The sequence below is a fragment of the Corvus cornix genome, chromosome 2, assembly GCF_000738735.6.
Source record: "Corvus cornix cornix isolate S_Up_H32 chromosome 2, ASM73873v5, whole genome shotgun sequence".
NCBI lineage: Eukaryota > Metazoa > Chordata > Aves > Passeriformes > Corvidae > Corvus > Corvus cornix.
Window position 1 is genome coordinate 3,662,885 of NC_046333.1, and position 24,405 is coordinate 3,687,289.

The 24,405-nt window shown below is 45.1% G+C and overlaps 1 protein-coding gene across 1 annotated transcript in view; it reads left to right on the forward strand.

The window, feature by feature from the left end:
- The first annotated feature begins 8,014 nt into the window (after positions 1–8,014).
- CRHR2 (corticotropin releasing hormone receptor 2) overlaps positions 8,015–24,405 on the forward strand; it is a 139,308-nt gene continuing 122,917 nt past the window's right edge. The window contains 2 exon segments of the mRNA XM_039549202.1: positions 8,015–8,150; positions 21,019–21,112. Coding sequence (XP_039405136.1) covers positions 8,085–8,150; positions 21,019–21,112 — 160 coding nt within the window. The 5' untranslated portion in view covers positions 8,015–8,084.

Here is a 24,405-nt window from a genome sequence, read left to right on the forward strand (position 1 = left end):
AGTGTTGCCAAAGGTGGCACTAATTAATTGCTGTGAACAAGACGGGCTTCAGAAATCAAATGCTCTCATGCCTAAAGCTGGTGCTTCTCTGTGAGGATTTAAGGGTGTGGGGCCAGAGCATCACTCACTGTAAACTGTCATAATCCTGTGGCAATGAGGAACAGCAAAGTGTATGGCAAGTTGTAACATCTGCAGGGTGGTTTCTTCTCTTGTTAAAGATTGGACGGGATTCGTGTCACCTAATTTCAGTTATCTACCATTCCCATCTGAACTCACTGTTTTCAGCTTCTTCCACAGTCAAGGGAAGAAACAGACAAAGGTGGGATGTGAGTCCTCAGATGGGTTGTAATCATTGAGTTTAGGGCATTGTGGAGTTGCTGCTCCGTGTTGCTCAGACATCCACTGACTGCAAAGGGGGAGTGGAGAAACCAGATCATTTGTAGGCACTTTATAAATAATGGCTTTTATTCAGCCCAGTCCTGCCGATGATGGTAATTTGTTGAGCCAGAAGATGTCTTAGGAACTGACATTTCATTTCCTACGTCCTTGTTAGAAGTTTAGGGTCCTATCTTCTGAATGTCTTATGCAGAGACTGAAATGCGAACAGGAACCTCTGCTTAGTATTCAGTCTATGTGCTTGAATTTATTTCTATTTATCAACATAATTGCTAGACCCACTGTTTACCACATGGAGCTTTGTGCTGCTGCTGGCTCCAGTGGCTCACAACACTGAGACGGCTGAAGCACAAGAAGAAAAATCATGATGTGCAAGGCCCTTGTTTCTCCTTTCTACCAGAAGATAAATAAGTTTTTTGTTTAATTATCAGTTTCTTGGCAGCAAGATTTCTGCAAGCAGTTTATATACCAATGGAAATACTGCAAAAGCAAACTCTATGGTCACATCCAGGATAAGTTTTATATCTATGTGTCCAACCTGAGAGTCCTAACTCACAAGGATGCCTAATTCTAATTTATTTAGAACATATAGCACTGGCACAGGCTGCCCAGAGAGGCTGCTCCATCCCTGGAAGTGTCCAAGGCCAGGTTGGATGGGGCTTGGAGTAACCTGGGATAGTGGAAGGTGTTCCTGCCCATGAAGGTGTCATGGCAGGGATTGGAATGAGATGATCTTTAAGGTCCCATCAAACTCGAAGCATTCTGGGATTCTGTGATATTTAGTTTTAAGTCTGAAGTAACACACAAATGTGTTTGCTTCCATGCTTTGAGTCACTTCAGGCACTCAGAACGGAAAAAAAACTGCAGCAAGCACAATCCAAAATAGAAGGCAGATATTCTTGGGAAAAGAGTGGTGCTTTTCTTCAGGGATGACACAGCACCATTAGGCTAGTGATGAAGAGAGATAAATTATGTTGACAGCTGAATTCTCGGCAAGTGGATGATGAAAATCCCCATTTCATGCATTCTTCCACTCACTAAACCTGGTTCTCCCGTGTGTACCTCCAGTGTGGATTCACTGAAAACCCACTTGGCTACAGAGTGTAAAATCAGAGTATTATTGCTGTGACTGACAAATGAGTATTTGTAAAACTGCTTCTGAATAATTTACTTGCCAACTGCTGAGTCAAATTTCCAACCCTCTCCACTAAAGCTGACAGCGTCAGGCAAGAATGACAAGAAATATCAAGAACCTTCTTGTTTGTTTGCTGTGCTGTGAGCTCCCAGACACCCTGCAAACAGTTCTTGGGGGGAAAAAAAAGAGAAAAATAAGTGATTTTCAAACCTTTCACTAGAAAAGGTAAGCAAGCAGCATTGTCAGATGATGGCATGAAATAAAACAAACATTGCACTGGCAAAAAAAAGTTTTTCCAAGGAAACTCCTGACATGCTGAGTGATAACCCCACACAAGAAAATCCTAAAGCCAGAAATTGCTGACAGCTCAGCTGCTAAAATAATTGAGACCTCAAAGAATTCAGAGCAGCTTGTCAAGGGAAGGATCCTCCCAAAATTTTGTCTGGTGAAGCTGCTCTTCGGCAGGGAAGTCTCTAAGGCAATGATGAAGCTTGTCAGAAACGAGAGTGAGCCCCAAGAGACATCTCTATTTGGCAGAAAAGTACTTTTTTGGTTTCACTGGGTTCACTAGATCTCCACTGATTATGATACGAGCTCAGCATTAAAATACTGAGACACCTTCAGTTATTTCTACAAGAGTATTTCCACAAGAGAAATCCTGTCCATAGTAACATTTAAACTGCAGGACTAGGTGTCCTAGGTGTCTGAGCCTCAAGACAGAATGAAAGCTACTCAGGCTTGTAAGGGGACATGGCAAGCTGAAGATGAATAACTTATTTGAGCCCAAAAATCCAGACATAATAAAGATCCAAAGAGGAAGGGATATGGGAGAAGAGAGGAACAAGTTACATGAATTTCTTTGCAAAGGAGTAAATCTCCCAGTTTTACTTTACATTCCCAAAAGTACTGTAATAAAAGTTCTTTTTATTGAAGCCTTAACAGTAACCTGTAAATGATTTCAAGCTAAAAGGACTGGGGTTTAGACCTTAAATTGTGTTGTTTATTTTATGACTGCTGGTATTAAAAAATCATCCCTTGGAAAGTGAGCATTGTATGAAGACATTGCCTGTCAGGTGGGAAAACAAACATAAAATTTAGGAAAGAATCCCAAAAAACTATGCCCTGAAGAAAGAACTTCAGCAGAAAATACATCAGTCAGATTTTAGTCTAATCACAGTGGATTAAAGCTGGATGCAGGAACTGTCTCAGTCTTAATTTGATTGTCTAGTGCCAGATCTCGTTCAGTGTGGTAAAATACATGTGAACACTGCAATCTAAATGCAAAATGCAGAAGGCATTTCTGGTAAAAGAGTGAAGAAGGGAGGCTGAATCACACATTTCTCTCTGCTATCTGGAAATCCAAGATTTATTTCCACAGAAGTAACTTGAAAGTTATTTGGAAATAATCAAGTTGTACCAAGAATCCACAAAAATATCAGCTCTTCTTAGAGGTGTGGCTCTACTCACTCAGAGTGGGTTGAAATTCTGAACCCAAATTAGGTGATTCCTCTCAAAACACATTTTCCTCCTCCCCCAGTTTTAAGGTGAAACATCTCTTGATAACACATTTAAACATATTTTTTAAATTTATCTCTGAAACTGCTTTGCCAGGGAACTTTGAACAGTGTCCAGGTTGCCAGTTGTCCTTCACAGCCTGGAGCAAGGCACCTGAAAGCCCCAAATACCCAGATCAGCATCCCCAGATGTGGCAGCTTTGCTGTCCCACAGTTGGCTGGGGACAGGGGAACATCTGGCAGGGCCTGCAGCCACCAGAACAGTTCTCCCAGCCCATATGGGCTCGGTGCTCACTGAGCTTTGTGGTGCCCTTGGGAAGTGAAGAATCCCAATTGCATCTCCCTGGCAATAGGATATGCCAAACACTAAGCACCAGGAAAAGTCCTGTGTTATTCCATGAGAATACAGTGGCCACATGAGTTCCACAGTAAAGAAAGCCAGAAAATCTATTTTATGCCAACGGGGTGATGCTTTCAGTTCATTTTCCTTCTTTCTCCCCACTCCCAAGGTTCATACTACACCCCAGAGACTTCACTATTAGGAACCATTTCAGACAATGGAACTTTCTTTAAATATCACCATTTTTTCCTCCATCCTACTCACATCCCTCCTTCCAGTGCAATTGCAAGTACTGACCTACTGAAGAGGAAGAAACTCCGTGCTTCTGCTTTGTCAGAGTAATCTCTGTTTTCCTGAGCCGTGCTCGTTACCAACTCTGACCCACCATTATTTCAGGAAACCATCACATTCATAATTAATAAGAACCCTCCAGCTAACTTTCCTCCCTTGCAGAAATTATTCTGGTTTCAAATGTCATCGTGGCATTCAGTCATTCTGCAAGAAGCAGGGAGAACTCCTCCTATTCCTTCTCCCAGCCTGGCCTTTTCCAGGTCTGGCACACCCACATTAATTCCCCTGCCACTCTAAAACAGCTGAAACCGATGCAGTCAGGAGGAAACAGGGCAGCACAACACTTCCAGAGAATTGTAGCTGTTCTGAGCTGTCACATCTCTGAAAGGGGTCTAACTTTATTCGTTTAGGGGATGAATAAAACATCTGATACATAATTAAAACTGGACTTACTCAGATCCTGCACAAGAGGCCTAAAACCTATCCAAAGTTCCAAATGGGGACCCAATTTGTCCCCAGATGGGGACCCATAGAAGAGGGCTCTGGAACTCACCTGGAGGGATGTATCTATATGATGTTTTCTGATGTTTCCCTTTAACTGAGAGACATCTCATCCCTCTGAGAGGTCCTCCTGTGTTTCAGACAAAGTTGGCACCTGATTCAGCCTGATTTCACCCTTTGGTTACTCATGTCTTGTGTGATGCTTGTGGTTGTTGCTGAAACTGTTTCTCAAGTTACTTCATTGTATTGTAGAAATTCCTCAGGGTCATGGACAGGGCAAGGACCTTGCTGTGTCAGATGTGACATCAAGAGCTGGCCATTCCCTTCTTCCAGCAAGGATTCTTTCTGTACATCTTCACCACTGAGAGCAGTGGGAATACTTAGACTTTAAGTTCTTTCAGGAGCTTTAAAGAGGAATAAAAATCACCACCAAATAAGCAAAGGGGGTTATCCTTGTATGGGCATGACTGCAAGCCATGTCTGAAAGTCATTTGGGCAAGAATTGAGCAACTGGATCCTTGCCATGCTCCCATGTGGAGACTCACTCCATCCAGCTGATCAGGATTGTCTTCTCCTGCATTCCTGAGTCTCTGAGCATTGATCTCAGTAGTGATCTCAGGGGTCTTGGTGTGTTTCCTGAAAGAACAAGGTTTACATTCCCCATGCCATATCCACATGTGGGTGTGTGGGTATCTGTGTCTGTACGTCTCTGTTTCCATGTTAACCTTGACCAATCTGACCCATAAAGCCAGCCAGTAGGATTAATGATCCTACAGGTTTTATCAAAGGACAAGACTGGCAGAAGATTCCCCTCACTGAAGGAAAAGCTGCAACATGAGCTCTGCCCTAAAACAACTCCAGAGTATCCAGAGGGGACTGACTGTATAACCAACCCAGACAATGAAAATCTTTGGTTGGACTTTGCAATCCAGCTGCAAGGGGAAAAGCCCCAGGCACAAGACTGTGGGAACGATTTGTTTAATCCTTAGATAGTCACAATTTGGGGTTGTTTTGCTCTGTTTCAATACAGCTTTTAAGATTACGAGGCTCTGGACAGTGCAATAAACACAGATAAATCATAACAGAAAGTCATGGAAAACCTTCCTGGTTCCAGGGCACTTGATATCTGTGCAGATGCAGCTCCAGGCCTCCTTTACCAATTCCCATGAGTTCATGGAATCCTGTTGCGTGTGAGTTTCCAGTCCCGGAGGTGGATGTTTAAATGCAATAAAAATTTGGGCTGGATTTATTCCTCCCTTTTGCATTTTCATGAACAAACTCATATTAATTGGAAGCATGCAACTTTGGGATATGGCTTTGTTTTCTTTTAATAATGAAAGGAAACAAATGCTGGTGTGCAAGAGGCTGAAAAGGGAAAACTAGGCAAGCTTAAATATTTAAATATATTCAAGCTGTTGAATAACCAGAGGAAAGGGGAAAATAATGCTGCTTTGTGAAAACTTTTACCAGTCTCTTAGGAGGATTCCAAGTTTTCTAGTACATGTAAGTGCCCATCTCCTTGCTGTGATGTTCATGATGTACCAAATGGAATTCCTGACGGAAATTAGGAATGTAAGCATCCCCATAGGTGTTTTCGACAGGGTCAGAAGCTGTTTTATGCCTTTCTGAGCAAATGACAAAAAGCAAAATAATTCAGCAAGGCCTCAGAGGAAGATGTCCAGGTATTTCTGCATCCTGCTAAGCTGTTGTAAACCCTGAGAATTTGTTGCAATTCTTTCCTCTGTGCCACTGTGACCTTTATGGCAATTGATTTTGATTTAAAAAAACCCCAACAAACAAGGAGGGTGGTGGAAAGACACTGCTGTCTTGGGGAGGAAAAGGCCCCATCTCCCTGAAGGAAGCAGCTGGCCACAGGTGACTACACAGACAGTGCACGGCACTGCTCCCTGCAGAAATCCAGCTGGGATGGGAAGGAGCTGGTCCTGTCTGCTCCTGCCCCAGAACTGTGACAGAGGGCTGTGTGCCTCAGGACACAGCTGGGCTTTTGGGGACAGTCCCAGCTGCAGCTGGGGGAAGATCCTGACTGTGATTCACACACAGCTGGCTGTCCTCTGGGCAGATGGGATGGAGCAGAGGGGAAAATAATCTTATTAGGCTCATTGCTGGCACTGGAAAAAACAGGGTTTGGCCTGATGCCCACACCTAACAATACCACAGACACATCCATTGTATGGAGAGGCCCAACTGGATGTGGAGGGAAGGGAGTGATAACTCTGCTAGACCCAGGAACTGGGCCCCAACAGGGTCAGGCATCCAAATCTATAAGATTCCCATTCTCTGAGCATCAACATCCACCTCAGAGCAACTAGAGGGCCAGAAGTCCCTTGGGCAAGTGGGCAGGAAGATAAGGGGTGACCTTGTTCTGCCTTTGCTTGCACAGGGGTGTAGCCCAGCTAGTATCTGTAGATAAGAGCAGGATAAATGCCTTTTGTTTTCAGACACCAAGTGCACAAGGAGCAGCCAAAAAGGCAGGTTTTACCTGGCTAGAAGGGTGTATGTACTGTTGGGGAGTCTTAAACGGCTTAGTGCTGGGGAAAAAAGGGCTTCCCATGGCAGCTGAGGAACAGCAAAGGAGATGCCCCACCAGCTTGGAGACTTCAGGAAAGGTGTGCTGATGAATTTGGTGACCAATAAGCCAGAACCTTTTCACCCTGGGGTACAGAAGAAGATAGGAGATTTGCTTCTCATTATTTTGGAAGTGGAGATCCTCATCACACCTGGTAATGTTGCATCGTGGGCTTGGGGGGGTGTCCCCTTTACTCCTGGAGGATCAGCAGGTGGTTCAGAGCACACAGTGTCAGGGAGGATTCTTCCTTTTCTTCCCAGGCTTGTAGGGGGTCACAGAATCATAGAAAGACTTGGGTCCTTAAAGATCATCTCATTCCAACCCTCTGCCATGGGCAGGGACACCCTCCACTATCCCAGATTGCTCCAAGCCCCGTCCAACCTGGCCTTGGACACTTCCAGGGACGAGGCAGCCACAGCTTCTCTGGACAACCGGTGCCAGGGCCTCACCACCTTCATAGGGAAGAATTTCTTCCTAGTATCTAACCTAAAGTTTTAGCTTAAAAAGTGTCCTATCACTATCTGCTCAAGCAAAGAGTTGCTCTCCATCTTTTCATAAAACACCTCTAACGCACTGTGCGCACAATGCAGGCTGTACCTGGGCAGTGGGGGAAGCCTGTTGCTCCTGAAAGTTTAAGGGCAATGGAGTTAACATTTTACCTAATTCCTGACAGGATGGGGTGTTGGTGAAGGGATTATTAATGCTCCTGGGGGGCTGTGTGGGGGGGTGTGTGTGCACTGCACCTAATTTTGGACAATGATCCCCACTGCACCCAGAGCCTGGGCAGGGAGAATCCTCTTGTTCCTGGAAACTTTGGAGGCAGTGGAATTTCCAGTACATGGGAGGGTGGAGGAGGATCCCCGTTATTTCTGGAAGCTGGTGTGGAAGGCATCCCCATTGCTTGGGGAAGAGGGATCTCCATCACTCTCAGTGCTCGGGGAGGGGGCTCCCCATCGCTCCTGGACGAGTGCGGGCGGTGCGGTCCCGCTTCCACGCAGCTCCCGATGGAGGGGGGAATCCCTCTTGCGCTCGGCGCAGGGAGAGAGGAGGGTCCCCCTCGCTGCTGGCGGCTGTGAGGGTCGCGCTCCCCCGGGGGCCCCCCGCCGCCTCCATCCCCGAGGCATCCTGGGCGGAGGGCGGGCTCGGCTCCCCCTTCTCCCTCCCTCCCTCCCTGCCGGGGGTTTGCCCTGGGACGCGCCGGCGGCGCCGGGCTCGGCTCCGGGACGGCGGGCAGGGGTCAAGGGCAGCAGGCGGGGGGCGATGCCGGCGCCGGGGCAGCGCCGAGGGTCCGGCTGAGCCCTGGGCACCCCCCGAGCCCTCATGGCGGGGCGGGCGCCTCAGCGCAGCCTCCCCGCGGCAGCGGCCGCCGCGCTCCTGCTCCTGCCCGTAAGTGCCGGGGACGGGGACGGGGCGGGGGGTGCGGGACAGGGACAGGGACAGGGACAGGGAGGGAGCGGGGGGGACGCCCCAGGACCGCGGGGAGCACAGCGGGGCTGCCCCGGGCGCTCCGGGCTCCGTGCGGGGAGCGTGCCCCGCGCCCTCGCAGGTGCGGCCCCAGGCTCTGGGACGCCCCGGGCGGGCGGCACCGCTCCCGGCCAGGTGCTGCCCGGTGCTCGGGGATCTGTCCCCGCGGCCCTTTCCTGCTCCATCACTGGTGCTCTCAGAGACACCCTCTGCCCGCTCGCCTCTGGGTCCCCGCGCAGCTCCCGGGCTTGAAGCACAGCCGTTCATAGTGTCCCCTGCCCTGTGAAACAGCCACCTTTCCTTGCCAAAGAGGTCCCAGCACAGGGACCGCACTGGGGTGGCAGCTCCTTGCCCCAGCGGGAAGGGGTTTTCCCTTCATCTCCCCGCTCCCTGCCGGTGCCCGGTACCCCCGGGCTCTGTCCCGGTGCCTCTCCTCGCACCATGTGCTCCAGGAGCGATCAGCAGTCAGGGGTGGCGAAGGGCAGGGCTCAGCCCACGCATCCAGCCAAGCATTTGCTCCGAGTTCCTCCGGAGTGAAACGTGCAGGGAGCTTTTCCGCGTGGTTCTTCTCCATTCACTAGCATCCCCCTGGGTGATGCTGGGATGAGGTGGAGATCAGGTTGGCCTCTGTCGGACTGGACTTCAAAAAGCTTTCCCAGTGCTTTTTAGTGGCTTGTTTGTTTTGAGCGACGGTTTCAAGTGTGGTTAAGTCAGACTTGAAAAGAAAACGTGAGAGGTTAAGCAGGAGTAGTAGCATTGATCCTCTGCAGAATTTGTAAAGGTTGTTCCCCCAGCTTTAAAAAAGTGGCAGTGGCCCTTCTGAACTGCAGTGTAATTGGTCTATCTTTAACATTTCCTCAGATAAAGAAAGAAAATCTGTTCTATTTCCTTAAGCTCCAACTATTTTGTTTTGGTTTGGGTTTTGTTTGTTTCTGGGGGTTTATTTGTTTGTTTTGGGGATTTGTTTGGTTTTTTTTTCTAATTTACAAAGAAAGAGAAAAGCCAGGTCAACATCAGGCTTCAGAGAGAAGCAACAATTTAAACTCTTTTTTGCAGTAGCTTTCTTAGAAGTGAGAGAATACTTTCTCACCCCTGCCAATGTCTTTTTTTAATCCCCAGAAAAAGAGAGAGATCAGTACACATGGGATCACAGTGGCATGGGTCTACACACTTACTGTTTTCAACCCCAAGCCACTTCTTCCTAATCTTTGTTTCTTAGTCCCTTTTCTCTTCCAGGCTGTGTTTTCCCATACTGATTTATTTTGGTCCATAAAAATATCTCAGTTTGTCTTTAGAGTGTGGGACTTACCAGTGTGGTTATCAAAAGTACTCAGGTACCAAATATTTAGTCAGACTAATTCTTTCTTAATGAACCAAAAATTATCATGTGCTTCCTCAGTGGATATAATCTATGGATTTTCCAGGTTTCAGGTTCTGCTGCAACTTTGCGTTTGAATTAATTCTGCAAATTTTGGTAGGTGTGTCACTGCTTTAAAAACAAAACTGCCTCAAAAGAAAGGGGATAAAAAGGTAGATTAAGGATCAAAATGCGAAATTTCCGTCAAGTGTGTTTAGTCCAAGAAATGTGAACTCTGAGTGTGTTCTGTGTGTTTTTATAGAGGAGCTTGTTTGGCTGGAACATGCTGGTCTCTGGTAGGGGCTCGTGTACACCTGTGTGGGAAATAACATTTTGAATCTTCAGCCTCAGGACAGCTCTGGTTGCTCCAGCTGTAGCAGAAGCTTTCATTGCTCCTTTGGGGAGTGTTTTAGTCCCTGAATGTTGTCAGTAAATCTGGATCTCTGCTTTACAGCTGGAGGAAACTTTGCACCAAGGAGCTTAAGAGCAGTGTTTTAAAACTTTGGCTCAAAGCCAAAGCTCTTAAGTTCTTGTTTAACTTGAGAACACTCGAAAGTGGACTCAAAGTCAGTGACTTTATTCACATTTGTGGATTTGAGGAAAGGAATAGCTGCTTGTGGGAGCAGGCCCTTACCCAATGAAGGGAGTTTTAAGTTCTCACAGCAGCCGAGCAATTGTGTTTTATGGGAGCTGCAGGTTTGCAACGCCCACGAGATGAGGCAATTTTCTGGTACAGAATTAGATCTGCCACATGAAAATGCTGGTGCAAATGACCTGACAGATTTCACAAGGCTGGTCAGCAAAAGGGTGAAGACTTTCACTGAGATTTATGTTCTCTTAAAGCGGTTCTGGACGTATGATACACTTGAAAACACATCTAAAAGAATGTGGGTAACAAAAAACAAACCATAAAACCAAGGCAGATGAATCTTATGACATTTTTATATAAAGTCCTTGCTAAGTTCATGTAATTTGGAGAGGGGGGATTATTCATCAAACCCAAAAGCAAAGCCTGCTATAATTTATTTGTTCTCCTGGAGCTGTTAAAAGAGCCAGGGCAGTGTGAGTGTATCAGGCAGTGATGACAAGTTAAATAGTGTTCCTGGTCTGAGGCTGCCAAAATTCAGCCCTATTGTGAATTAATGCAGCATAAACATCTCATCAGGAGAAGCCTTTCCTGGGGCAGTACTTTGTCAGGGTCTATCTAGTCTGTAACCATCCCATGGCACTTACTGGATGTTGGAGGGAGGTGGCTGTGTGCTGGGGTTGGCTGGCTGTAGTTTTGCCATAAAGCGTTTCAGTGATGATGTTCATCGCTGCCCTTAGCCAGCAAGAAAGCAGCTTTAGCTTTTGTGCATATAAGGCATCTGCTTACATATCATGATCCTGTCAAGAGCAGAGGAAAAGTCATGATTAAATCCTCTCAACTCTCTGACCCTCATATTCCAAACCAGAGCGTGGTTGTGGAGGAAGAGAGAGCAGGGATCTCTCTGCAGGCTGCCCATTGTCAGGTGCAGAATTTTAATTTCAGCCTCACAGGTTCTAACTCCACTGGTACATCAGTATCTCCAGGAAAGCTCTCCAGCCTTCAGAAGAAATGCCAGAGAGTGACTCGTGCTCATGTGATTGAGCTCCTTCAGCTTCTAAAACAGGGAGATGCTGTGCAGGCTGTGCATGGAAAAGGTCCATGGTGCTCCCTAGCTCCCAGATCATTCCCAGGAACTGTTTGAGATACCACCAGATTGCTTGGGGCAGAAATGTGGCCAGGAGCCATTCTAAAAATTTAACAGTAGAAATGATTAAGGACTTAAACCAGGCCTTTGCACTGCTTGATTTATTGGCTTAGATGGAGAGTGCTGTGCTGCCATTGCTCAAGGTTCACTGTGAGTGGCCCAGGGAGGGATTTTCCTCTAAGGCCAACTCTTCATTGCTTCCAATTTGGTGATCAGCTCTCTTTGTGTCAGGGATCACTGCAAGTTCCTGCTGCTGATGTCCTGCTCTGAGAGATTCACCAGGAGAAATACAGGGTAGTGGATGATACGGACTTTTTAAGGAAGCGTTTTTCTGTTTTCTTTTTATTTTCATTTTGCCCCATATATTAGTAAGCCAAATATTTTAAAAATACTGTATTAGAACAAACATTTGCACATTTCTAGGTTCTTTTAATAGTTCTGCAGATCTTATTTTTTGGGGAGAGGGGGAGGTGAGGAAATGTGGGTGGCAACAACAGGCTGCACATGCTGCTGAATCTGTTCTTTTTTAGTTTATATCACTTTCAGGTTTTGCAGCACTGTGAACCCAGGAAGGAGATTTGGGGGAAAGGTGATTTACTCCAGATTAAAAGTTTATCCAGGAGATGACTTTTTTTCAGGAATTTTCTTTTCCACACCATATCTATAAATTGCAACAGATCATGTCCATATCCTTCATTCTTTTAATTTAGAGCACTTTTAATCCCAAATGAAGTCTGCTCTTCCCTTAAGTGCAAACATTAATTGTTGGATGTAAAGCTGGAGCTGTCCAGCGAGCCACTGGCACCTCCCTGCCTCCTGTGGATACTCAGTGACCTGTGTTAAGGCCTTGCAAAAACATTGTCTTTGCCTCCTTATCTTTCTATTCATGACAACTAAATACTTTGTGATGGTTTCCTTTATTAAACTATTTCTTTACACAGAATTACGTTTTTTTACTGCTGATAATTCTTTTAATCTTAACATCTTTGAAAATAGCTGTATTTAAGTTGGCAAGTGTGGGGTAAAATGTTTTCATTTTCTACTCTGAGGAGTTGGATAAATTTGGCTGTGATCCTTGTTACAAGAGAAGACAAATAGAAAGTAGATGAGTCAACTGACAGAACTGTCCTTCAGGTGACTGCTTGGATCTCATCAGTCACATCCAAATACATGAAAATTTCATTTCCAGTTTGTGGTGCCAGCATGAGGATATTTGTTACCATGTGCTGTGGTAAGCACTGCTCAGTTCTCTGGCCCTGGGGTCACCTGGGTTGGCTCTCACAAGCAGATGTTCTGCTGGATCTTCTCGAAGCCTGGTCCATTTGGAAAGGACTGTGGAAGGGACAGAGAAAACCACTTCTCAGAGATGGATTTCAACATCCTGTCCTGACTTCTGGCTCACAAGTCCCTCATTGCTGTGCAGGAGAGCCCACATTGAGAGTCAGGTGCTGGGAGTGTGCTGCTCCTTCCCCAGACTGGCAAGCTCTGTTGGGGAGCCCAATGGGTGGAGAACTTGGAATCTGCCTTTCCAAACATCCCTGAAGCCTCATGTGCTTGCACAGAAACTCAGCATGTTTTCATTAAATAAGAAAGAAAATCCATTTGATAATTCAAGAGCTGAAAAGTACTTCTTCCACGGAGCTGTAAGAAAATGAAAGTAATTAAATGAAGCCAATTAAAGCTCTATAAACTTTTGCATAAGGCTGGCTGAGTAACTGTCCACTCTGGGCTGTGTATGCCGGGAAAGTAAATAGTGAGTAATGCAGCTGGAGATTAAAATACTTTAGCTGTCCTCACTGCAATGCTAAACCCTTGCCCTGGTAATAGCAGCTGAAGTGCCAGAGGACTGGAGAGGAGCCGCTTGCCTCCCAGGGCTGTGGGATCATCCCTGTTGCTGTTCCCCCGGTCTCTGGGATGTGGGACTTGCTCAGTGCTGGTATCTCTGCACTGACATAGTTTGGGAAGTTCTGTCCTCTGCCTGGGGTGGCTTTTCCAGCACAAAGGAAGGAGGAAAGGAGGCAAAAGGGAAGGAAAGGAAGTGTGCTGATGGGCCTGGACAGGTTTCCTGTGGGGCTGCCAGCCAGGCTCTGCTCGCTGAGGTATCGATTCCCTTTGAGTGGCAGGAGCAGATCCCAGGGCCCAGGCATGGCTTGGGTTTCAGGGGGCTGATGCCAGCAGAGGCTCCTGAGCCACGCCAGGGCTGTGCTGGGCAGTGTGGCCATCACAGCTCTTCCCTTGCTGCTTCCTCTCTCCAGTGCACAGGGCTGCTGAGAGCGGTCCTCCCACTGCTTGCTTGTTTTGTGGGCAAACATCCCTGCCAGGGACCAGGCTGCTCCTTCTGCTCTCAGCTGGCTCTTTCAAAGCAGAGAGGAAGCCCAGGGTGTCCCTCTGGCTGCTGAGAATGGTGTCTCAGAGCTCAGGAAAGAATTCTGACCAGGTGTGCTTCCAGTCAGATGCACTGAGCATCTTTCCTCATCCTGCCTCAAAACCCACCTGCTGGGAGATCAGCTGTTTAGTCCAGCTTGAACTTGAGACACCTTCCAAGGTGTGAGAATCCCCTGCTTTATCAAAACAAGTGTCTTCATGAAGATTTTGAAGTCTTGCCAGGCTTGCAGTATTTCTTTCCTTCAGGCAGAAAAGAATATCTTTAAATACAGAAATAGTCTTAAAATGTCTTTTCATAGTATTTGGTATAATATTTTAATTATGATTATGTGAATAGAGTCAATAATATTAGAAACGTGAGTGAGAGCAACCCCAGAGCCTCTGGATTGCTGATTATTGTTCAAGATACAGTCTGTAAGCTGTTTACTACATTGCCAATGGGAAGGTTTGGGGAATAATTGTTATCTGTGATTCTTTTTGCCATAGGGACTATAGAATCAAGGCATGAAAAAATAATTTATGCTGGAAGGGATTGCCAGAAGTCTCTTGTCCAGTCATCTTCTCAAAGCAGGGTTGATTCTGAAACCAAATCATTCTCCTCCAGTTAGGCTGTAAAAATCTGCAAAGATGGAGCTCTCACAACATCTCTGAAATGTCTTTTTACAACTTCTCTTTTCCAGTGCTCAGTCGTTGTCATGGTGCATAATTTTTTCTTTATGTTCTGTGAGGTTTTCCCTCGCTTCAGCTTGTGAATGATGCCTGTCTTGTTGCTCTGCTGTCAGCTCCTGAGAGGAATCTGACTCCTCGGAGAAGACTCTGTGAATCCCCTTCACATAGTGAAAGATAATTCCAGACCTGGAGTTGAATTTCACTGTGATACTTGGTTTTCAAATCTAAAGGTGGGCTCCAGACCAAGAATTAGGAGTTTAAGGAAAGATGGAGAGAAAGTTCACCGCTGATAACCAGTGCCACCTCACTGGCTCATTTTTAAATCACTGTCAGGAAATCTTGGGTCAGAGGAACATTTTGTGGAGGATACAGAGGTACCACTGTTGGCATTCCATGGAAAGCTGAGCAGATATCATTAGCTCATAAAGTCTTGATTCAGATGGGTTTTTTACCTTTTTTCGGGTGGCAAAGACCTGACAAGCAAAGATCAGGAGCTCAGATTTGTTGAGCTGCAGCTGGGAGAGCCTGTGAAGGGCATCCTTGGACATGTGGTGGCAATGGTGACAGTGGATGGGTGAATGATCCTTGCAGAGGCTCTGCATGTAGGTAGGAATTAAATGAGGTACTGGCATTCGCTTGGGTAAAAATGGCTTTTAAACTTGAGCTGGTCTGGATTCCTTGAGTGTTTTGTCTCCAGTGCATGAGTTATCTCATCCTGAAGTACATGTTTAAAGCACAAGTGATGGATTGTTCCTTGGCAGTGCTTCCCTCTTCCACTGAGCATTAGGGAGCCTGAAGCAAAGCCTGCTGGAATAGTGGGGTGAGGTGAATCGTATTTGAGCTGCTGAGAGGATTCATGGGAATGGGAATGGGAATTGGGTGGGAAAAAATTACTCACAGGTTTGGTGTGCAGACCTAAGGAGAGGGCAGACATGGAGGCAGGAGCACTGTGAGGGGCTTGCTCCCCTTCCAGACTCTGAATATGATACCCACAGGTGTGGGGAATGAACAACGAAACCTTTCAAGGATGTGAAATTGAAAAGTCCTTCTGTTAAACAATTTTATTTAAAGAGAGCTGCAGCTTATCATTCAGATGCTGTTATGATCATTTTTATAACACCTCAGGTTGCTTTGGAAGGGCTTGGAGTCCTGGTTGGACAAATCCAGCACATGGGTGGCCTTAAACAGGTTTGGTTTGTATCTTGTGACTCAGAAAATCCCTCAGCACCTGCGTGGCTTTCAGTGGATGAAGAACCTCCCCTGTAAAAGCTTCTCCAGCAGAGAATGTAGGCAGTGCTCACTGAAGGCAGATCTCCAAGTTTCAAAGACAACACTGAAGTTCAGTGGTGGGCTCAGTGTAGCAGATGCTCGAGGGTTTTTTAATTTATTTTTGCATAAAGATTGATTTAATTTCATGCCTTAGAACCGAGTATGTGTTTAGTTGCTTTTTGCTTTATTGAACTGGGGTCCTAATTCCCATTCCATGCAGACTTTTAGTCTCTTTTTCCAGACTTGCTGGAAGAGCTGCAGAATACATCTGGCCTCTAAGATCATGGAGCAGTGTCTCCTGGAGCATTTGGTGTTCTCTAACAAGTAGCAATGTTTTATGTGGCCACTTGGATTAACTGAGAGGGAGTTTAAAGAGCTGAAGGATGACTTGAAAAGGAGCCTGTTTTTCTTGAGCTGTGCTTAGAGTCTTTCCCTCTACTGTAACCTTAGCTGGCTCAGGTTTCAGGTTGCAGGCTCCTGTGAAAACTTGTATTTAGACTTTCTATCCCAAATGGAAATTATTTTTATGGTGAAGCAGAGCCAGCCAGTTGTACACTGCCAAGTGCTGCTGCACGAGCGATTTTAAGTTACTGGGTTGAGAAAGGCCAAAAGCATCTTAATGCACAGGGCTGACCTTTTTGGGTCTCTGAAAAGCAAAGTATTTCCAACACACAGGCCCTCTTAGTACTGTTCCTTAATAAGCATCTCTTTCACATGCATCTTGTGGATGAAGTAACCTCATGGCAGTGGATATAAATCCATCCTGGCCACTGTAAAGATGACCTTCCCCTCCTCTCCTGTGCTAATCTCTGTTTTTCTCCTGAAGTAGCAGCTTTCACTCTTCTGATTGCTCATATTCCTTCAGGTGATCAGTAGTCTGCAAATATTCCAGATCTCCTTGTTCTCTCCCATGTGTTGCCATCTCTTAGAAGGAATGAGCTGCTCACATGAATGCTGGCATTTGTTACAAGAGCATTCCAAGGAATATCTGATGGTTTTTTCTCCCAAAGCATCTGTTTCCCCACACCAGTGATGTAGAACTTGCCAGATGCCCACCTGCCCTGGAAACTCCTCAGCTGTGTTCAGAGTATGGATTTTGTCAAGGAAGTGTGGGATTCTCTTTGATTTTGCTGCGTTGGACTCTTTTACTAATTACAATTTCATTGTGAAGTTAGAACCTTGTGTTTCCCAAAAATGAGCTTCTGTGGACACAAACGAAGAATTTTTGCATTTAACAGGGCCACTGCTCTGAGCATGTCCATCCCAGAAGCTGGGGTGAGAACTCAATCCCATTGTGGAGATGGAGTTAATTTATTTGCATTGCCTAATTGAAGAGCTAAAAATTAAGTGCAGGTTTCCCTTTTCTCTCTCTCTTTTTTCTCTCTCTTTTTTTTCTTTCTTTCCCCTGAGTTCTGGGGCAAAACTACTAAGCAGCAGCTTTTTTGTGTGCTGAAGACAGTTCTGCTGCAATTTTGATGCCAAAACGAGGTAGCATTTGCAGCCTCAGATATTTTAAAGAGACCCATGGGAAAAGCTGAAGCAGGAGTCTTAAGAGCAGTGGAGCTTCCCAGAGATGAAGGGTAGGAAGAAGCATCCTCGTGACATGATCCATGCCAGTGCCAGAGGTGGTTTCTCAGGAGTGGAAAATGCTTTGGCTTTGTAGAGAACACAGTGGATAGTTCAGGCTGAGACTTCATTCTTGTGTGGCAAAGACATGAGACGGACCCTTCTCTTGTCAGCTGTGGAGTGAGCACATTTTTTGGTTGATAACTCCCAAATTTTTCCATGTTGGAAGGTCACTTCATCTTGCTCAGTAAAAGAAAGAGCGCAGATGATTTTATAAGATGGTGATGTCCTTGTGTCTTCTTTAGCCGTCATCTAAAGGAATGTTGGAATGTTTTTACCTCTCCTTTTACGTGTAGTGTCTAAGGAAAACTTAGGAAGGATTCTTGTCCTTACAGTGGGCATGACACAGCTGACGCAGTCAATGGAGGTTATTCCAATGTAAGGATTTAAAGTACTCCAGATGAACTGCATCTGGAAAATTCCTGCTTCTCTTCCTGAATTCCAAAGGAATCAGTGATCAGTTCAGCTGCTGCTCTCTCTGTTCTGAAGTCTGAGCTATTCAACACAAATCCCACTGCTTTTCTGGGAGCGGCTTTCTGATGAGATGCTGTTGTACATGGGATGGATTTCTCTGGGACATCGGGAGTACTAGGAACTACATTTTTTAAGAGTTTTTGCTCTGTTGCTTTGAGGCTGTGTCAGATGTCAGCATCTCGCAGCATGCCACCAGCAGATGTTTGACAGGGAGGCCTAAGAACTGGCTTTTATTAGACCACTGGAATATGGCATCTGGGAATTCTTGTGTGGGAATGGGAAAGGGGAGTGTGTGCATCTGTCCGTGTTGGGCAGCACTCACTGCCTCCAAACTCACCTCCACCTTGGCAAGGGGTGTTCTGCTGTGGTGGGTCAGCCTTTTCCACTTCAGCCCTTCTCTTCAGCTTTCACTCCTGATCTCTTCTCCCACTCTCCTCCTACCTACTGTGAGATATTTTAACTTAGCAAATGCTCCATTGTGTTTCTGTGGTAGCCCCATGTCTGTATTGGCATTTTTGGATCCCATCCTTAGCTTTGAGGGCTGGTTTCTATTCCTGTAGCCATTTCTTCCATGTTTGAGAGGAGAAAACAACCTCTCCCATGCAGGTGAATTTTAAAGCACCAGTGTTCATTTGGTTTTATATTTCTATATTGCTACATAGTGGAACTCAGTATTTCAAACCAGGACTCTTTGTTAATTGTTCTTAAAACTTACAAATCCTCTCTAACGTGGATGAAATAACCTCAAATTCTGGTGGGAACTGAGAGTGGGCAACATTTGTGTCTCGTAATTGATGTCCTCTGACAGAGATGAAGATCTTCCATGAATTAATGAAGAGCCGTGACCATGTCCAAGGGGAAAGGTCCAACAAAATGCGCATGAGAGAGGCAGACAGTGATGCACCAGAGCAGTTCATCCACTCCTTTTCCCGAAGTCCTCTCAGATGTGAATGGGCAGTTGACCAAAGGCTCTGTACTGTTTTCTGAAGACTCAGATCTGGCCTGCTCTTAGTTGGTGTCCCTGCTTTGGAAAGGAAAGGATTCATTTCCACCTCAATCTTTGGCTCAGCACATTAGTTTTATTTGTTCATAAATGTCCGCAGTGGCTCAGAGGAATTAAGTTGGACATTTCTGTGCATGATTTAGGTAAATTTGCAGGACAACAAAGAACTGATTTGGCGGTCAGAGGTCATGGAATAGCTTTTTTTTAAAAGAAATGCAGTTTGAGTAAAGTAGTGCATTAGTAACCCAAAGTGATCATTTTAGTACTTCAAAATATAATTTCTGTGCTGTCACAGGCCCAATTATTTATCTTTACAATTCTGCATTACTGAAATGTTTCTCTTTTTTTGTTGTTGCTGTTTTTTATTATTGTAAGAGGGCTTTTTAGTCTTTTGGGGTTTATTTGCTTTAAATCCAACTGTTTTTTCAAAAGTTTCGCACACAGCAAGGCTGTTGACTGTGGTTAGCGGAGAGAAAATGAAACCAAAAGTAACATAATATGTGGAAGGCACTTTTCCCCCTAGCCAAATTAACCTGAGCTGACCCTAAAGCAAATGTGACATTTAACCTTTCTTGTTCCTGCCCAAGCTGTGCTGAGCTTGACCTCTGTCCGTTCTTTCCCATCATCTTGGTGGGGAGACAGCTGAACACGCAGCGTATTTACAGTACATGGGGAGGGCTCGAGTTTCTTCTTTGAAGTGAGGCAGTGCTTTGGCCTGGGAGGTGGCAGAGGGGTGAGGGATGGAGGGGAAGAAATGCCTCTGCTGTGTCAACTCACATGACTGGGTCTGACATGAGACATGGCCACTGCAGAGCCTGGGTTTTGGGAGCTCTGTGCCTCAGGAGAGGGAATCTGTCCTGGCTGCACAACAGCCACCGCCTTTTTCTCCTTGACCTGACCATTCATGGAGGTTTTGATACTGGAGGCAGGAGTTTTGAGCCTCCCTGGAGGAGAAATAGCACCTTCGTGGTGTTTGTATGAAAAGAATAAAGTCTGAGAAAGGCTTTCTGTTTGTATTTCAACACTTCCTATTTTGTAAAATAGCAGCAAAGTGAGAAATAGGTAGAAAAAGGTGCTGTACAAAGAACAGTTGTTCTTTAGAGACCAACATTGCTGATGGGTTCTATTGTCATGAGCATTTACCCTCCTTTTTATTAAGTGACAGAGAATTCAGTGACATGAAATGGGATCCTCAATCACTTAACACACCTTAAAGCACTGAAATGTAACATCAACATTCAAGGAGTAGGGTTGTTTCCCTGTGTAAAAGCTGCCTGAATTGTGTTGGAGTCATTCTGTGTAAATAGAAAGGCAAAGGCATTTTGTGTGTTACCATGGCTTTATATCCCCCTCAGAAACAGTCAGGAAGATTTTGATTCATAGTTTGAAAATGGAATTTTCTGTCATTGATTTGTCACTCCTGAATTTTCCTGCCATGTTTCGTTCTGCCTTTCTTAAAGGGCTTTCCAAGAGCTCCACGCAGGATCCCAACTTGGCTCTGTATTTTGATGTACAGCTCTGTGGGCTTCTCTCCTCTGTCTGCAATGGGCACTTCAGTAGTTTCAGTTTGAGTGTGAAAATTAAAATATCCCCATTGATTTTCAACTGTTTCCTAAAATTTACTTGGGGATTACTATTGTCTTGTACCGACTGCAGCTTTCTCTAAGTGTCCGTGTTGGCATTACTGCTCTTTCTCACTGTTATTTGCCCTCTGTGGAAGGCTCAGCCCTGAATGCTGAGGGTCAGGAACTTGTGTGTCTTTCACTGGCTAAAAAGAGCCACGGGACACCTTACAGGGGTGCCCAATTATCCTGTATATTCCGTGGAAACACTCTTCCTCCAGCCCTCGGAACTGCCCTTTGCCAATTGCTATCTCTCTTGGATGTGCAAGGATCTTTAGCACCCAAGTGCCAATTAAAAGTTCACTGAATCAACATGTGATATTTAATGGGATGTGATTCAGCCCTGCTATTTCAGGCATCTACTTTTAGGTGAGACAAAGTGGATCCTGAGCTTTGTTAAAGGTATTCAGCAGCTCTCACAAGAAGAGATCCAGAATAGGTGGTTAATTTGCAGTTGCCTGCATTAGTCAGGTGAATTCCACCTGGAGTTGAGCAAGTATAAACACAAACCTTCTATGTCAGGGGGTGTCTGTACCTGAATAAATAATGAATGGGAACTCTTCTGAGAGTGCTGGGGGTTGTTGTACTCGTGAATGAGAAAATCTGTTCTAGGTTGCTGCTTTACCTGCTTGGTTTCTTTCTGTTTATCCAGATAGTTCTGCACTGTGAATCCTCTGTGAACCTGCCCTTGTCTGTTCTGCTGGAAAAGTACTGCGAAGCTTTGTCAGCCCGCGCCAATGTCACAGGTATTTATTCCTCTGTTTCTTGGTGGCTTCTCGTTACTGGAGGATCCATTTTCAAAGTGTCCTTGCTCCAGGAACATCTTTTCCTGCTGAGATAAACAGAGTGTCTCCAGCGTTGGCTTTTGCTTGGTGACAATGTGCAGTGGTGTGACAAGGACAGAGAACTTGGAAGTTTACACACCTGGAGAGAGCTTCAGGGGAACTAATGACAGCCTGCTCTCATAGTTTAATCTGTTGGATTTGCTGTATTTACTGACTGATATGATAGTTGAAGATTAGTACAGTTGACGTGTCTTATCCATTTATCCAGACCAGTTTTTAGAAGCAGGGCAAAGCACTTGACTCTTGGCTAAAATACACCAGCACAAAAGGGATTCTTTAAGAGATGTGAAACTGGATCCAGCTTTGCTTCAGAAGTGGAAGAAGCACACTCAGAGCCACTCCTCTTCAGCATTATTTGGGGGGTGTTTGCTGCAATGAGTGGTGCTTCTGGGGGAAAAATTAAATTTCTTCCCTTCCTCCTCATTTTTTTTCCCCTGGTGAATCTTCATGGAGGGAGGAGTTTAAAATATAATGCAGGTATTATCATTCAGGCAGTTCTCCAGCCCTGGGAAATGGCAAAGGAAACGAAGCTCAGGGAATTAAAAATCTTTCTGTAAAGTATGTCGGATCAATGGTGTTTTAATCTGACTTTATCAATTCCTTAAGGACAGTAAGCTGATCTAGATATCAGACGGAAGTGTGAAAGTTGTGGTGCCTTAACTGCCTCTCAATTTGCATATAAATGGGTGTGTTGACCTGGATTATGAATCTGGCCCAAGCTTTGCCCCTTGTGCCATTGTGTTCCAGGGAGCAGCTCTGCCTCGTGTAGTAGATTTGTTTATATCAATTTCATGACCATCTATTCCATTCTGAAGCTGGGAACAAAGGGAAGATAAATGAGGTTCTATACTTGGAGCTTTCCTTTAGGTGTTCTTTGCCTTTTGAATGTGTTTGTAAATATTACCGTAAAACTTGCCATTTATTCATGAAGTGTTTTTCTTTGTGCAAAGCTTCTATTTTAGAAAAAAAAAAAAAACAAACACAAAACAAATTTCACATCAGACTGTCTTAGAAGTCAGCAAACAATTTCTTTTTCAGTTGTTGACAAAGTATCATTTTCTGGGCTGTTTACATGATGCATGAACACAGGGCATCTTCTCCAGTGGAGTGTGGCTACTGGAACAGAATTTTAATGGGAAAAGGGAAGGCAGAAGCCACAGAAGCCTCTCTTCTATTCCACTATCATTGTAAGGTATCACTGATAAGAGGTAAAGCAACACTCTGAAGTTGATTTTTATAGAGTCAGTCCAACCTGCAGCTTTTTTAGAACAAACCTTCCTAAGATACTTCAAAATCCTGTAAACCTGTACTGTGCTTTGAGAGTGGGTTTATACACATAATAAACCCCAAATATAGTAAACCCCAAATCTGCTTCATGGCCAGCCTCAGGCATAAGCATGAGGTGAACTTTGGGACATCCTAGGGACAAAAATTCACTTTTTTGCTTAGCACGGACCAATGTTCTTTTCTCAGTGTGGTGGATCACCAACAAGAACATGGTGATTCTAACCCTTACATGTTGGTTTTGTGCTCCATGAACGTTGGAACTTCCGAACAGTCTGGACTATTCAGCTATGAGCCTTCTCATTAAAAACGGAGGTCTGCAATATAATCATCACCTCTTCATGGTCAGTAAAGCTCTGGTTGGTACAGTTAAAGACCAAAGCACGATTTCATCCTAAATTAAAACCTAAAATGGAGAAGAAATTAAATGCTTTTTCTTTATTGAGATCCAAGGATAACGAGTTCCTGTGACTAAGTCTGCTCTTGTATTTCAATGTCCCAAATGAGGTGAGCTGTGTTGCATCCCTCATTTTGAACCCTGGTAATGACAAGGTTGTGTCACACGGGGACATTGGTGTCATTCAGCAGCGTGGATGGAGAGAACCAGACCACAGAGCCTGCAGTGTCTGAGTCTTTGGCTGCTGTTCTTGGACACAGTGCAGATACCATATTTTAAAAGGGAAAAAAAAATCCGGAAAAGAAACCCAAGGAGAGCCATATTGAACCATCTTTATTTAGCTGGGAGAACAGTAAACATTAAGCTTTGTAATTCGTTATCTTCCCTGTTTCCTTTCCAGAAGATGCTGTTAATTAGTCCAATATGTTAATTTCCTCCTCTTATAATTACTAATTTCACCCCCCAAATATGTTCACACTAAGTATCCCAAACAGATGGCATAAAATGCTTTTGAGAATGTAATGCATGGGTAATTTCACAGAATGGCTGAGGGAATAACATTGTAAATTCATTCTGAAGCAATTTAAATCAAGAAATAATTTTTCAGAGTTGGAAGGCAGCATAACTCATTCTCTCTTTTGGGCACCATTTCCTTGAAAAATCCCTGGATGGCACCTTCCGGATTGCTTGGATTCAGTTCCTGAGCTTGATGGTGTTGTCGATGAGTGGCTTAGGTTGTTAAAGAATCACCATCAAGGCTACTAGCAGAAGTATATTCAGCCTGAATTTGTAAAAGTGGGAGTTAGCAAAGTTCAGCATCAAGGTCCACTCCATCAGTTTTTACATGGATGAAACACACAAAGGAAAATCAAGTTAGGATTGAGATAGAATTATTTAAACAGAGATGAAAAATGCAAAAGGGTAAGAGGCACCCTGTCGCTGTTGGGGTGGTCATGGCACACATGGACAGTGCCTCGGACAAAGTGCAAAAAGCCCTTTATTAAACAAAGCAGCCTCTTTTATACACCTTTTGTATGTTACCGTTCGTGTTACAGAGTCACTGGCTGCTACACTACTACAATAGACTTACTGGCTACTGTTAACTAAAACATATAGTCATTGGCTACCATGGCATAAGTGTTCAAGCATTCAGGAAAATAACAGGTTGTTGCGGTTTTAGGAGCTCTCCTGGTTTTTGGGGTTTTTTTTTTCTGTTAAAGGAATTTTCCCCATACATGTTGCTAGGGGGACAAATGGCTGGGTACTTCAGAAAAACAAAAGAGCTGGCTAGTCTTTTGTTTCACCTGGGTGTGTGGGCAGTCGGTCTCAGCATTTGGACAGAGAGGGAGGCTGCTTTCTTCGGCTGCTTGTCCTTCTGCTGGAGAAGCCCCAGGATCCCCAGCCTGCCTTCCCTGCCCCGCTGGGAGCTGGGCCGTGGCCGCCCTGCCCCGCTGTTGCTTCGAGCCTTCGCTGCGTTGTAGCCGTGCTCGCCCTGCCTGACCAGACCTCCGGG